Source organism: Oncorhynchus clarkii, chromosome 9 (assembly GCF_045791955.1).
Source record: "Oncorhynchus clarkii lewisi isolate Uvic-CL-2024 chromosome 9, UVic_Ocla_1.0, whole genome shotgun sequence".
NCBI lineage: Eukaryota > Metazoa > Chordata > Actinopteri > Salmoniformes > Salmonidae > Oncorhynchus > Oncorhynchus clarkii.
The window spans coordinates 80,582,918-80,598,954 of NC_092155.1; the positions used below are offsets into that span (position 1 = coordinate 80,582,918).

Sequence of the window (16,037 nt, forward strand, 5' to 3'; positions counted from 1 at the left end):
ACAGTGTGTGTGTGTGTGTGTGTGTGTGTATAATATATTAACTATAAGCAGGCCTCTATCTATACAGATGTCAGATCTTAACTTGATAGAGTAGAGTAGGCCGTACAGTAAGCCGTACAGTAGGCCGTACAGTAGGCCGTACAGTAGGCCGTACAGTGGGCCGTAGAGTAGGCCGTACAGTAGGCCGTACAGTGGGCCGTACAGTGGGCCGTAGAGTAGGCCGTAGAGTAGGCCGTAGAGTAGGCCGTACAGTAGGCCGTACAGTAGGCCGTACAGTGGGCCGTACAGTAGGCCGTAGAGTAGGCCGTAGAGTAGGCCGTAGAGTAGGCCATACAGTGGGCCATAGAGTAGGCCGTACAGTAGGCCGTACAGTAGGCCGTAGAGTAGGCCGTACAGTGGGCCATAGAGTAGGCCGTAGAGTAGGCCGTACAGTAGGCCGTACAATAGGCCGTAGAGTAGGCCGTACAGTGGGCCATAGAGTAGGCCGTAGAGTAGGCCGTACAGTAGGCCGTACAGTAGGCCGTAGAGTAGGCCGTACAGTGGGCCATAGAGTAGGCCGTACAGTAGGCCGTACAGTAGGCCGTACAGTAGGCCGTAGAGTAGGCCGTAGAGTAGGCCGTAGAGTAGGCCGTACAGTAGGCCGTACAGTAGGCCGTACAGTAGGCCGTAGAGTAGGCCGTACAGTAGGCCGTACAGTAGGCAGTACAGTAGGCCGTAGAGTAGGCAGTAGAGTAGGCCGTACAGTAGGCCGTACAGTAGGCAGTACAGTAGGCCGTAGAGTAGGCCGTAGAGTAGGCCGTACAGTAGGCCGTACAGTAGGCCGTACAGTAGGCCGTAGAGTAGGCAGTACAGTAGGCCGTAGAGTAGGCCGTAGAGTAGGCCGTAGAGTAGGCAGTACAGTAGGCAGTACAGTAGGCCGTAGAGTAGGCCGTACAGTAGGCCGTACAGTAGGCCGTAGAGTAGGCCGTAGAGTAGGCCGTAGAGTAGGCCGTACAGTAGGCTGTACAGGGGGCCATAGAGTAGGCCGTAGAGTAGGCCGTACAGTGGGCCATAGAGTAGGCCGTACAGTGGGCCGTACAGTAGGCCGTAGAGTAGGCCGTACAGTAGGCCGTAGAGTAGGCCGTAGAGTAGGCCGTAGAGTAGGCCGTACAGTAGGCCGTACAGTGGGCCGTACAGTGGGCCGTACAGTAGGCCGTACAGTAGGCCGTAGAGTAGGCCGTACAGTAGGCCGTAGAGTAGGCCGTACAGTAGGCCGTACAGTAGGTCGTAGAGTAGGCCGTACAGTGGGCCGTACAGTGGGCCGTACAGTAGGCCGTACAGTGGGCCGTACAGTAGGCCGTAGAGTAGGCCGTACAGTAGGCCGTACAGTAGGCCGTACAGTAGGCCGTAGAGTAGGCCGTACAGTAGGCCGTAGAGTAGGCCGTACAGTAGGCCGTAGAGTAGGCCGTAGAGTAGGCCGTACAGTAGGCCGTACAGTAGGCCGTAGAGTAGGCCGTAGAGTAGGCCGTACAGTAGGCCGTACAGTAGGCCGTAGAGTAGGCCGTACAGTAGGCCGTACAGTAGGCCGTACAGTAGGCCGTACAGTAGGCCGTACAGTAGGCCGTAGAGTAGGCCGTACAGTAGGCCGTACAGTAGGCCGTACAGTAGGCCGTAGAGTAGGCCGTACAGTAGGCCGTAGAGTAGGCCGTACAGTAGGCCGTACAGTAGGCCGTACAGTAGGCCGTAGAGTAGGCCGTAGAGTAGGCCGTACAGTAGGCCGTACAGTAGGCCGTACAGTAGGCCACACCCACAGTGTCTTCAGAAAGTTTTCACACCCCTTGACTTTTTCCACATTTTGTTGTTTTACGGCCTGAATTGAAAATGGATTCCATTGAGATTGTTTGTCATTGGCCTACTAAATGGATTCCATTGAGATTGTTTGTCATTGGCCTACTAAATGGATTCCATTGAGATTGTTTGTCATTGGCCTGCTAAATGGATTCCATTGAGATTGTTTGTCATTGGCCTACTAAATGGATTCCATTGAGATTGTTTGTCATTGGCCTACTAAATGGATTCCATTGAGATTGTTTGTGATTGGCCTACTAAATGGATTCCATTGAGATTGTTTGTCATTGGCCTACTAAATGGATTCCATTGAGATTGTTTGTGATTGGCCTACTAAATGGATTCCATTGAGATTGTTTGTGATTGGCCTACTAAATGGATTCCATTGAGATTGTTTGTCATTGGCCTACTAAATGGATTCCATTGAGATTGTTTGTCATTGGCCTACTAAATGGATTCCATTGAGATTGTTTGTGATTGGCCTACTAAATGGATTCCATTGAGATTGTTTGTCATTGGCCTACTAAATGGATTCCATTGAGATTGTTTGTGATTGGCCTACTAAATGGATTCCATTGAGATTGTTTGTCATTGGCCTACTAAATGGATTCCATTGAGATTGTTTGTCATTGGCCTACTAAATGGATTCCATTGAGATTGTTTGTCATTGGCCTACTAAATGGATTCCATTGAGATTGTTTGTCATTGGCCTACTAAATGGATTCCATTGAGATTGTTTGTCATTGGCCTACTAAATGGATTCCATTGAGATTGTTTGTCATTGGCCTGCTAAATGGATTCCATTGAGATTGTTTGTCATTGGCCTACTAAATGGATTCCATTGAGATTGTTTGTCATTGGCCTACTAAATGGATTCCATTGAGATTGTTTGTGATTGGCCTACTAAATGGATTCCATTGAGATTGTTTGTCATTGGCCTACTAAATGGATTCCATTGAGATTGTTTGTGATTGGCCTACTAAATGGATTCCATTGAGATTGTTTGTCATTGGCCTACTAAATGGATTCCATTGAGATTGTTTGTCACTAAATGTCGAAGAGGGACTAGTTTTGTTGCCCCTGACTACTGTTCAGTCGTTTGGTCAGGTGCCACAAAGAGGAAAAATGCAGCACGGCTGGCCCTTGTATGTACACAGAGAGCTAATATTAATAATATGCATGTCAATCTCTCCTGGCTCAAAGTGGAGGAGAGATTGACTTCATCACTACTTGTATTTGTGAGAGGTATTGACATGTTGGATGCACCGAGCTGTCTGTTTAAACTACTAACACACAGCTCAGACACCCATACATACCCCTCAAGACATGCTACCAGAGGTATGTTTAAACTACTAGCACACAGCTCAGACACCCATACATACCCCACAAGACATGCCACCAGAGGTCTCTTCACAGTCCCCAAGTCCAGAACAGACTATGGGAGGTGCACAGTACTACATAGAGTCATGACTACATGGAACTCTATTCCACAGTACTACATAGAGCCATGACTACATGGAACTCTATTCCACAGTACTACATAGAGCCATGACTACATGGAACTCTATTCCACAGTACTACATAGAGCCATGACTACATGGAACTCTATTCCACAGTACTACATAGAGCCATGACTACATGGAACTCTATTCCACAGTACTACCTAGAGCCATGACTACATGGAACTCTATTCCACATCAGGTAACTGATGCAGCAGGAGAATCAGTAATCTGTGATGAATGTGTTGTAATGGATTTAAATTGTATAACTGCCTTAATTTAGCTGGACCCCAGGAAGAGTAAACATTCCCCCAGTGTGGATGATGTTTTCTAGTTAGGCTATGTTTAATTTCTCACTATAGTTGGTCTTTAGTGTGGGTGGCCCCCAGTAGGCGAGGTTGCCATTGTTAAGCTGTTATGCGTAGCATACTGCACTTTCAGTTTGATGCCGGCATTTGAAGTCATCGTTGTTGTAGATTGAAAGCCTGTATTGTGTGGCTGTCAAGATGTTTATGCATTTGAGTCTTGAGTATGGAACCACCAAGACTCTTCCTAGAGCTGGCCGCCCGGCCAGAGTTCCTCTGAACCTTCCAGAAGGACAACCATCTCTGCAGCACTCCACCAATCAGGCCTTTATGGTAGAGTGGCCAGACAGAAGCAACTCCTCAGTAAAAGGCACATGACAGCCGGGCTTGTAACAGACTGGTAATCAACCTTTAGTCAGAGAAAGATAAGTGTGTAAGTGTGTAAGTGTGTAATGAATGTACAGTAGTGTGAACTTACTGTGGACGGCTCACAATGAGCTTATCTAGGCTATAGGAATTTACCTGCATAGATATACAGTACATCAACTAACTTTCCTCCCCTCCTCCCCTCTCCCCTCTCCTCTACTTTCCTCTCCTCAACCCTCCTCCCCTCTCCCCTCCCCTCTCCTCCTCTCCTCTCCTTTCCTCTCCTCAACCCTCCTCCCCTCTCCCCTCTCCTTTCCTCTCCTCAACCCTCCTCCCCTCTCCTCCTCTCCTCTACTTTCCTCTCCTCAACCCTCCTCTCCCCTCCCCTCTCCTCCTCTCCTCTCCTTTCCTCTCCTCAACCCTCCTCCCCTCTCCTCTCTCCTTTCCTCTCCTCAACCCTCCTCCCCTCTCCCCTCCCCTCTCCTCCTCTCTTCTCCTTTCCTCTCCTCAACCCTCCTCCCCTCTCCCCTCTCCCCTCTCCTCTCCCCTCTCCTCCTCTCCTCTACTTTCCTCTCCTCAACCCTCCTCCCCTTTCCTCCTCTCCTCTCCTTTCCTCTCCTCAACCCTCCTCCCCTCTCCCCTCTCCTCTCCTCAACCTCCTTCCCTCTCCTCCTCTCCCCTCCCCTTCTCTACCTTCCCCTCCCCCTCTTCTTAATGAGCTTATCTAGGCTAAAGGAATACGGGAGAGGGAGAGAGACCCACTGATGCTTTACCAATTAAGGCTCTCACGGGAGAGGGAGAGAGACCCACTGATGCTTTACCAATTAAGGCTCTCACGGGAGAGGGAGAGAGACCCACTGATGCTTTAACAATTAAGGCTCTCACGGGAGAGGGAGAGAGACCCACAGATGCTTTAACAATTAAGACTCTCACGGGAGAGGGAGAGAGACCCACTGATGCTTTACCAATTAAGGCTCTCACGGGAGAGGGAGAGAGACCCACTGATGCTTTACCAATTAAGGCTCTCACAGGAGAGGGAGAGATACCTACTGATACTTTACCAATTAAGGCTCTCACGGGAGAGGGAGAGAGACCCACTGATACTTTACCAATTAAGGTTCTCACGGGAGAGGGAGAGAGACCCACTGATACTTTACCAATTAAGGCTCTCACGGGAGAGGGAGAGAGACCCACTGATACTTTACCAATTAAGGCTCTCACGGGAGAGGGAGAGAGACCCACTGATACTTTACCAATTAAGGCTCTCACGGGAGAGGGAGAGAGACCCACTGATGCTTTACCAATTAAGGCTCTCACGGGAGAGGGAGAGAGACCCACTGATACTTTACCAATTAAGGCTCTCACGGGAGAGGGAGAGAAAAGAGGAAAACAGTGACCCTCTTTCTTTTTCACGAGTTCATGAACAACCCTTCCCACTGGTTCTGCGCGGGGGGAGGGATTCTACTGCAGCAGAAAAACAGAGGGAAAGAGAGACTGAGACAGAGAGAAAAGGTAAACGTATGTTTTTCTTCTGCTTTGTTTTAGTGTTGAATGTCTTGATGGATGTGGTCTGTTTTACACTGCTTAGTCCTGCACAGATAGTGGCTTAGTCCTGCACAGATAGTGGCTTAGTCCTGCACAGATAGTGGCTTAGTCCTGCACAGATAGTGGTTTAGTCCTGCACAGATAGTGGTTTAGTTCGTTAGTGGCTTAGTTGGTTAGTTAGTAGCATAGTTGGTTAGTTAGTGGCTTAGTTGGTTAGTTAGTGGCTTAGTTTGTTAGTTAGTGGCTTAGTTTGTTAGTTAGTGGCTTAGTTGGTTATTTAGGGGCTTAGTTGGTTAGTTAGTGGCTTAGTTGGTTAGTTAGTGGCTTAGTTGTTTAGTTAGTGGCTTAGTTTGTTAGTTAGTGGCTTAGTTGGTTAGTTAGTGGCTTAGTTTGTTAGTTAGTGGCTTAGTTGGTTAGTTAGTGGCTTAGTCATGCACAGTTAGTGGCTTAGTTGGTTAGTTAGTGGCTTAGTTAGTTAGTGGCTTAGTTGGTTAGTTAGGTGCTTAGTTGGTTAGTTAGTGGCTTAGTTGGTTAGTTAGTGGCTTAGTCCTGCACTAATCACATGATGTGCCACCACGTTCCATCATGTTAGCTAAACCATCCAACCCACAGCACATAATAACTGAGTTATACTAAACAAGGTGTCTGCTACCTCAAAGGCTGAGAGAGTTGTGTTGGGAAAGTGTAGTAGCCTACACCTCCTCTAGGGGGAGCCAGAGGAACACAGATCAGCCAGTCTCCGGCTTTCCCTCTCCTCTCTCTCTCCTCTCTCTCCCTCTCTCGCTCTCCTCTCTCCTCTCTCTCCTCTCTCTCCAACTCCTCTCTCTCCCCCCTCTCTCTCTCTCCCCCCTCTCTCTCTCTCCCCCTCTCTCCCTCCTTTCTCTCTCTCCCCCTCTCTCCCTCCTCTCTCTCTCCCCCTCTCCCTGCCCCTCTCCTCTCTCTCCCCTCTCTCCCTCTCCTCTCCCCTCTCTCCCTCTCCTCTTTCTCTCTCCCCCCTCTCTCTCTCTCTCTCTCTCTCCTCCTCTCTCTCCCCTCTCTCCCTCTCCTCTCCCCTCTCTCCCCTCTCTCCCTCTCCTCTTTCTCTCTCCCCTCTTTCTCTCTCCCCTCTTTCTCTCCCCCCCCCCTCTCTCTCTCTCTCTCTCTCTCTCTCTCTCTCTCTCTCTCTCTTCTCTCTCCCTCTCCCTCTCTCTCCTCTCTTCTCTCTTCTCTCCCTCTCCCTCTCTCTCTCTCTCTCTCTCTCTCTCTCTCTCTCTCTCTCCCTCCTCTCTCTCCCTCTCCCTCCCCCTCCCCCTATCCTCTCTCTCCCCTCTCTCCCCCTCTTTCTCTCTCCCCTCTTTCTCTCTCCCCTCTTCTAATTCTAAACCGACTTGTGACCCTAAACCTAACCTCTAAGCCTAAAATAGCATTTCTCCTTGTGGGGACTGTCCTCGTGAATTTTCCTTGTTTTACTGTCTGATACCACAAGGATAGTTAAACATAGTAACACAGACAGAGACAGACTCTGAGAGAACATTCCTCCTGTTGTTTCCCATGTTGCGGCTCCTGGCACTGAATTCCTTATTTAGGCAGACTGTCTCTAACCAGTACTCTCTCTTTCTTCCTCTGCCATCTGTTCATCCTTCTATCAATCAATCTATCAATTCATCTATCATTCCTTCTATACATCTATCAATCAATCAATATATCCATCCTTCTATCAATCCATCAATCAATCAATTCATCTATCATTCCTTCTATACATCAATAAATCAATCAATCAATCAATCAATCAATCAATCAATCTATCCTTCTATCAATCCATCAATCAATTAATCTATCATTCCTTCTATACATCTATCAATCAATCAATCAATCAATCAATATATCCTTCTATCAATCCATCAATCAATTCCTCTATCGTTCCTTCTATACATCTATCAATTAATCAATCTATCTATCTATCTATCCTTCTATCAATCATCTTTCAACCAATCAATCATATATCAATCTATCGATCTATCAATCATTTATCATTCATTCTATACATCAATCAATCTATCCTTCTATCAATCCATCAATCAATTCATATATCATTCCTTCTATACATCTATCAATCAATCAATCTATCCTATCAATCATATTTCAATCAATCAATCATATATCAATACTCTATCAATCTATCCATCTATCATTTATAATTCCTTCTATACATCTATCAATCAATAAATCAATCAATCTATCCTTCTATCAATCCATCAATCAATTCATCTATCATTCCTTCTATACATCTATCAATTAATCAATCTATCTATCTATCCTTCTATCAATCATCTTTCAATCAATCAATCAATCATATATCAATCATATATCAATAATCTATCAATCTATCCATCTATCAATCATTTATCATTCCTTCTATCCATCTATCAATCATCTATCAATCTATCCATCTATCAAGCATCTATCAATCAATCCATCAATCAATTAATCTATCATTCCTTCTATACATCTATCAATCACTCAATCAATCAATCAATCAATCATCTATCATTCCTTCTATACATCTATCAATTAATCAATCTATCTATCTATCTATCTATCTATCTATCTTTCAATCATCTTTCAATCATCTATCAATCTATCCACCCATCAATCAATCAATCAATCAATTATCTATCCATCTATCAATCATCAATCTATCAAGCTTTCTATCTGTCAATCCATCTGTCAACCCATCTGTCAATCCATCTAACCATCTATAAACCCTTATATATATCTATCAACCCTTCTAACCATCAATCAATTCTTCTATAGCGTGGAAATCAAATCAAATCAAATTTATTTGTCACATACACATGGTTAGCAGATGTTAATGCGAGTGTAGCGAAATGCTTGTGCTTCTAGTTCCGACAATGCAGTAATAACCAACGAGTAATCTAACCTAACAATTCCAAAACTACTACCTTATACACACAAGTGTAAAGGGATAAAGAATATGTACATAAAGATATATGAATGAGTGATGGTACAGAACGGCATAGGCAAGATGCAGTAGATGGTATCGAGTACAGTATATACATATGAGATGAGTAATGTAGGGTATGTAAACAAAGTGGCATAGTTTAAAGTGGCTAGTGATACATGTATTACATAAAGATGCAGTAGATGATATAGAGTACAGTATATACATATACATATGAGATGAGTAATGTAGGGCATGTAAACATTATATTAAGTAGCATTGTTTAAAGTGGCTAGTGATATATTTTACATCAATTTCCATTATTAAAGTGGCTGGAGTTGAGTCAGTGTGTTGGCAGCAGCCACTCAATGTTAGTGGTGGCTGTTTAACAGTCTGATGGCCTTGAGATAGAAGCTGTTTTTCAGTCTCTCGGTCCCAGCTTTGATGCACCTGTACTGACCTCGCCTTCTGGATGATAGCGGGGTGAACAGGCAGTGGCTCGGGTGGTTGTTGTCCTTGATGATCTTTATGGCCTTCCTGTGACATCGGGTGGTGTAGGTGTCCTGGAGGGCAGGTAGTTTGCCCCCGGTGATGCATTGTGCAGACTTCACTACCCTCTGGAGAGCCTTACGGTTGTGGGCGGAGCAGTTGCCGTATCAGGCGGTGATTCAGCCCGACAGGATGCTCTCGATTGTGCATCTGTAGAAGTTTGTGAGTGCTTTTGGTGACAAGCCGAATTTCTTCAGCCTCCTGAGGTTGAAGAGGCGCTGCAGCGCCTTCTTCACGATGCTGTCTGTGTGGGTGGACCAATTCAGTTTGTCCGTGATGTATACAGGGCGGGGTGTTGCACAGGGCGGGGACGAGACCCAGGGTCTCGAGCTTGATGACGAGTTTGGAGGGTACTATGGTGTTAAATGCTGAGCTGTAGTCAATGAACAGCATTCTCACATAGGTATTCTTCTTGTCTAGATGGGTTAGGGCAGTGTGCAGTATGGTTGAGATTGCATCGTCTGTGGACCTATTTGGGCGATAAGCAAATTGGAGTGGGTCTAGGGTGTCAGGTAGGGTGGAGGTGATGTGGTCCTTGACTAGTCTCTCAAAACACTTTATGATGACGGAAGTGAGTGCTAGTCATTTAGCTCAGTTACCTTAGCTTTCTTGGGAACTGGGACAATGGTGGCCCTCTTGAAGCATGTGGGAACAGCAGACTGGGATAAGGATTGATTGAATATGTCCGTAAACACACCAGCCAGCTGGTCTGCGCATGCTCTGAGGACTCGGCTGGGGATGCCGTCTGGGCCTGCAGCCTTGCGAGGGTTAACACGTTTAAATGATTTACTCACTTCGGCTGCAGTGAAGGAGGCAAAAAAGTTATTTCGTCTGCCTGGGAGCAGGACATCCTGGTCCGTGACGGGGCTGGTTTTCTTTTTGTAATCCGTGATTGACTGTAGACCCTGCCACATACCTCTTGTGTCTGAGCCGTTGAATTGCGACTCTACTTTGTCTCTATACTGACGCTTAGCTTGTTTGATTGCCTTGCGGAGGGAATAGTTACACTGTTTGTATTCGGTCATGTTTCCGGTCACCTTGCCCTGTTTAAAAGCAGTGGTTCGGGCTTTCAGTTTCACGCGAATGCTGCCATTAATCCACGGTTTCTGGTTTGGGAATGTTTTAATCGTTGCTATGGGAACGACATCTTCAACGCACTTTCTAATGAACTCGCTCACCGAATCAGCGTATTCGTCAATGTTGTTGTTGGACGCAGTGCGGAACATATCCCAGTCCACGTGATGGAAGCAGTCTTGGAGCGTGGAATCAAATTGGTCAGACCAGCGTTGAACAGACCTGAGCGCGGGAGCTTCTTGTTTTAGTTTCTGTCTGTAGGCAGGGAGCAACAAAATGGAGACGTGGTCAGCTTTTCCGAAAGGAGGGCGGGGGAGGGCCTTATATGCATCGCGGAAGTTAGAATAGCAATGATCCAAGGTTTTACCAGCCCTGGTTGCGCAATCGATATGCTGATACAATTTAGGGAGTCTTGTTTTCAGATTAGCCTTGTTAAAATCCCCAGCTACAATGAATGCAGCCTCAGGATATGTGGTTTCCAGTTTGCAATGAAATCCGAGCAAGGGTAGCACACACCTGCAGTGGATCCAAACCTATAGAACCGTCTGTTGGATTGGGTGGTTCTAGTCTGGTTAATTAAAACCTATAGAACCGTCTGTTGGATTGGGAGGGTCTAGTCTGGTTAATTACAACCTATAGAACCGTCTGTTGGATTGGGAGGGCCTAGTATGGTTAATTACAACCTATAGAACCGTCTGTTGGATTGGGAGGGCCTAGTCTGGTTAATTACAACCTATAGAACCGTCTGTTGGATTGGGAGGGCCTAGTCTGGTTAATTACAACCTATAGAACCGTCTGTTGGATTGGGAGGGTCTAGTCTGGTTAATTACAACCTATAGAACCGTCTGTTGGATTGGGAGGGCCTAGTCTGGTTAATTACAACCTATAGAACCGTCTGTTGGATTGGGAGGGTCTAGTCTGGTTAATTACAACCTATAGAACCGTCTGTTGGATTGGGAGGGCCTAGTCTGGTTAATTACAACCTATAGAACCGTCTGTTGGATTGGGAGGGCCTAGTCTGGTTAATTACAACCTATAGAACCGTCTGTTGGATTGGGAGGGCCTAGTGAAGCATACCATGCATGCCCATTTAATTAGATATGTCTGCATGCGGTGGGCAATCTGCATTCATCTTCAGAATATTTAGGAAGCTGTTTAAATGATTGGCTATACATTACTCCACTTTTGGTACCATAATGCATCATAGCTCAACACTGGAATTGTAGTGGCAGGTGTGATGTTACTATGTCGGGGGACAAGCTCATAAACACAGCAATGTGTATACAAGGAATTGCATCTTCACTCCCCCACCTCTTTGTATTGGTTACAGGGGGACAAACTAAACACTCATCAACTTTTCGGGTTCTTATTAAACTCCACATATCCACAACTCCAGGCAATCCAATTATTTTCCCTAGATCTCATCCCTCTTTCTCTCTCTCTGTCATTTCTCCGGCAGAAACTTTGGCGCAGCAGCGAGAGGGAGAAAGAAGAGCGAGAGGGAGAAAGAAGAGCGAAAGGGAGAAAGAAGAGCGAGAGGGAGCGGACGTCCATCTCAGACTCCACCCTAAATCCTTGGCAGTGAGCGGAGAGACCAGCCACCATAAAAATGAGTGGCTCCCACCCCCGCCAGCACCAGTCGGTCCAACCGGCGCTCAACGCCCCGGACATGCCTGCTACAGAGAAGGACCTCGCAGAGGGCGCGACATGGAAGAAGATCCAACAGAACACCTTCACCCGCTGGTGTAACGAGCATCTGAAATGCGTCAACAAGCAGATCACCAATCTCCAGATGGACCTGAGTGACGGGCTGCGGCTGATCGGACTCCTGGAGGTGTTGAGCCAGAAGAAAATGTTCAGGAAATACAACCAGAAACCCACCTTCCGACAGATGCAGCTTGAGAACGTTTCGGTAGCGCTCGAGTTCCTAGACAAGGAGAACATCAAGCTGGTGTCCATAGGTGGGTGAAAGTTACTATACTTATAGTAGGCTACCTTATTGGCGTAAAGCTGTGCCTACTGTAGAGGTGGGGGGGGGGGGGGGGGACAGTTATAATAACACTGTAGAGGTGGGGGGGGGCAGTTATAATAACACTGTAGGGGGGGGGGGGCAGTTATAATATCACTGTAGAGGTGGGGGGGGGGGGGGCAGTTATAATAACACTGTAGAGGTGGGGGGGGGGGGCAGTTATAATAACACTGTAGAGGTGGGGGGGGGGGGCAGTTATAATAACACTGTAGAGGTGTGGGGTACAGTTATAATAACACTGTAGAGGTGGGGGGGGGGGACAGTTATAATAACACTGTAGAGGTGGGGGGGACAGTTATAATAACACTGTAGAGGTGGGGGGTACAGTTACATGGAGAGACATTATTAGGCCCTAGCAGTGTGGAGAAGGCTGAGGCATTATTAGGCCCTAGCAGTGTGGAGAAGGCTGAGACATTATTAGGTCCTAGCAGTGTTGTTGTGGAGAAGGCTGAGACATGATTAGGTCCTAGCAGTGTGGTTGTGGAGAAGGCTGAGACATTATTAGGTCCTAGTAGTATGGAGAAGATTGAGACATTATTAGACCCTAGCAGTGTGGTTGTGGAGAAGTCTGAGGCATTATTAGGTCCTAGCAGTGTGGTTGTGGAGAAGGTTGAGACATTATTAGGTCCTAGCAGTGTTGTTGTGGAGAAGGCTGAGACATTATTAGGTCCTAGCAGTGTGGTTGTGGAGAAGGCTGAGACATTATTAGGTCCTAGCAGTGTGGTTGTGGAGAAGGCTGAGACATTATTAGGTCCTAGCAGTGTGGAGAAGGCTGAGGCATTATTAGGCCCTAGCAGAGTGGTTTTGGAGAAGGCTGAGACATTATTAGGCCCTAGCAGTGTGGCTGTGGAAAGGGCTGAGACATTATTAGGTCCTAGCAGTATGGAGAAGGCTGAGACATTATTAGGCCCTAGCAGTGTGGTTGTGGAGAAGGCTGAGACATTATTAGGTCCTAGCAGTGTTGTTGTGGAGAAGGCTGAGACATTATTAGGCCCTAGCAGAGTGGTTGAGAAGGCTGAGACATTATTAGGTCCTAGCAGTGTGGTTGCGGAGAAGGCTGAGACATTATTAGGTCCTAGCAGTGTGGTTGTGGAGAAGGCTGAGACATTATTAGGTCCTAGCCGTGTGGTTGTGGAGAAGGCTGAGACATTATTAGGTCCTAGCAGTGTGGAGAAGGCTGAGACATTATTAGGCCCTAGCAGAGTGGTTGTGGAGAAGGCTGAGACATTATTAGGCCCTAGCAGTGTGGTTGTGGAGAAGGCTGAGACATTATTAGGCCCTAGCAGTGTGGTTGTGGAGAAGGCTGAGACATTATTAGACCCTAGCAGGGTGGTTGTGGAGAAGGCTGAGACATTATTAGGTCCTAGCAGTATGGAGAAGGCTGAGACATTATTAGGCCCTAGCAGTGTGGTTGTGGAGAAGGCTGAGACATTATTAGACCCTAGCAGTGTGGAGAAGGCTGAGACATTATTAGGCCCTAGCAGTGTGGTTGTGGAGAAGGCTGAGATATTATTCGGTCCTAGCAGTGTGGTTGTAGAGAAGGCTGAGACATTATTAGGCCCTAGCAGGGTGGTTGTGGAGAAGGCTGAGACATTATTAGACCCTAGCAGTGTGGTAGTGGAGAAGGCTGAGACATTATTAGGTCCTAGCAGTGTGGTTGTGGAGAAGGCTGAGACATTATTAGACCCTAGCAGTGTGGTTGTGGAGAAGGCTGAGACATTATTAGACCCTAGCAGTGTTGTTGTGGAGAAGGCTGAGACATTATTAGGCCCTAGCAGTGTGGAGAAGGCTGAGACATTATTAGGCCCTAGCAGAGCTGTTGTGGATAAGGCTGAGACATTATTAGACCCTAGCAGAGTGGTTGTGGAGAAGGCTGAGACATTATTAGACCCTAGCAGTATGGTTGTGGAGAAGGCTGAGACATTATTAGACCAGTGTGGTTGTGGAGAAGCTGAGACATTATTAGACCCTAGCAGTGTGGTTGTGGAGAAGGCTGAGACATTATTAGACCCTAGCAGTATGGTTGTGGAGAAGGCTGAGACATTATTAGACCCTAGCAGTGTGGTTGTGGAGAAGGCTGAGACATTGTTAGGTCCTAGCAGTGTGGTTGTGGAGAAGGCTGAGACATTATTAGGTCCTAGCAGTGTGGTTGTGGAGAAGGCTGAGATATTATTAGGTCCTAGCAGTGTGGTTGTGGAGAAGGCTGAGACATTATTAGACCCTAGCAGTGTGGTTGTGGAGAAGGCTGAGACATTATTAGGTCCTAGCAAGTGGTTGTGGAGAAGGCTGAGACATTATTAGACCCTAGCAGTGTGGTTGTGGAAAGGGCTGAGACATTATTAGGTCCTAGCAGTGTGGAGAAGGCTGAGGCATTATTAGGCCCTAGCAGAGTGGTTGTGGAGAAGGCTGAGACATTATTAGGCCCTAGCAGTGTGGCTGTGGAAAGGGCTGAGACATTATTAGGTCCTAGCAGTATGGAGAAGGCTGAGACATTATTAGGCCCTTGCAGTGTGGTTGTGGAGAAGGTTGAGACATTATTAGGTCCTAGCAGTGTTGTTGTGGAGAAGGCTGAGACATTATTAGGTCCTAGCAGTGTTGTTGTGGAGAAGGCTGAGACATTATTATGCCCTAGCAGAGTGGTTGTGGAGAAGGCTGAGACATTATTAGACCCTAGCAGAGTGGTTGTGGAGAAGGCTGAGACATTATTAGGTCCTAGCAGAGTGGTTGTGGAGAAGGCTGAGACATTATTAGGCCCTAGCAGTGTGGTTGTGGAGAAGGCTGAGACATTATTAGGCCCTAGCAGAGTGGTTGTGGAGAAGGCTGAGAAATTATTAGGTCCTAGCAGTGTGGTTGTGGAGAAGGCTGAGACATTATTAGGTCCTAGCAGTATGGAGAAGGCTGAGACATTATTAGGCCCTAGCAGTGTGGTTACGGAGAAGGCTGAGACATTATTAGACCCTAACAGTGTGGAGAAGGCTGAGACATTATTAGGCCCTATCAGTGTGGTTGTGGAGAAGGCTGAGATATTATTCGGTCCTAGCAGTGTGGTTGTGGAGAAGGCTGAGACATTATTAGACCCTAGCAGTGTGGTTGTGGAGAAGGCTGAGACATTATTAGGTCCTAGCAGAGTGGTTGTGGAGAAGGCTGAGACATTATTAGACCCTAGCAGTGTGGTTGTGGAGAAGGCTGAGACATTATTAGACCCTAGCAGTGTTGTTGTGGAGAAGGCTGAGACATTATTAGGCCCTAGCAGTGTGGAGAAGGCTGAGACATTATTAGGCCCTAGCAGAGCTGTTGTGGAGAAGGCTGAGACATTATTAGACCCTAGCAGAGTGGTTGTGGAGAAGGCTGAGACATTATTAGACCCTAGCAGTATGGTTGTGGAGAAGGCTGAGACATTGTTAGGTCCTAGCAGTGTGGTTGTGGAGAAGGCTGAGACATTATTAGACCCTAGCAGTGTGGTTATGGAGAAGGCTGAGAAATTATTAAACCCAGGCAGTGTGGTTGTGGAGAAGGCTGAGACATTATTAGGTCCTAGCAGTATGGAGAAGGCTGAGACATTATTAGGCCCTAGAAGTGTGGTTGTGGAAAGGGCTGAGACATTATTAGGTCCTAGCAGTGTGGTTGTGGAGAAGGCTGAGACATTATTAGGCCCTAGCAGTGTGGAGAAGGCTGAGGCATTATTAGGCCCTAGCAGAGTGGTTGTGGAGAAGGCTGAGACATTATTAGGCCCTTGCAGTGTGGTTGTGGAAAGGGCTGAGACATTATTAGGTCCTAGCAGAGTGGTTGTGGAGAATGCTGAGACATTATTAGGTCTTAGCAGTGTGGTTGTGGAGAAGGCTGAGACATTATTAGGCCCTAGCAGGGTGGTTGTGGAGAAGCCTGAGATATTATTAGGTCCT

The 16,037-nt window shown here is 46.8% G+C and overlaps 1 protein-coding gene across 1 annotated transcript in view; it reads left to right on the plus strand.

Moving 5' to 3' along the window:
- The first annotated feature begins 11,715 nt into the window (after positions 1-11,715).
- LOC139416981 (filamin-A-like) overlaps positions 11,716-16,037 on the plus strand; it is a 165,723-nt gene continuing 161,401 nt past the window's right edge. Inside the window, exon 1 of the mRNA XM_071166212.1 lies at positions 11,716-12,067. Within this exon, the coding sequence (XP_071022313.1) occupies positions 11,716-12,067 (352 nt within the window). The remainder of the gene's footprint in view (positions 12,068-16,037) is intronic.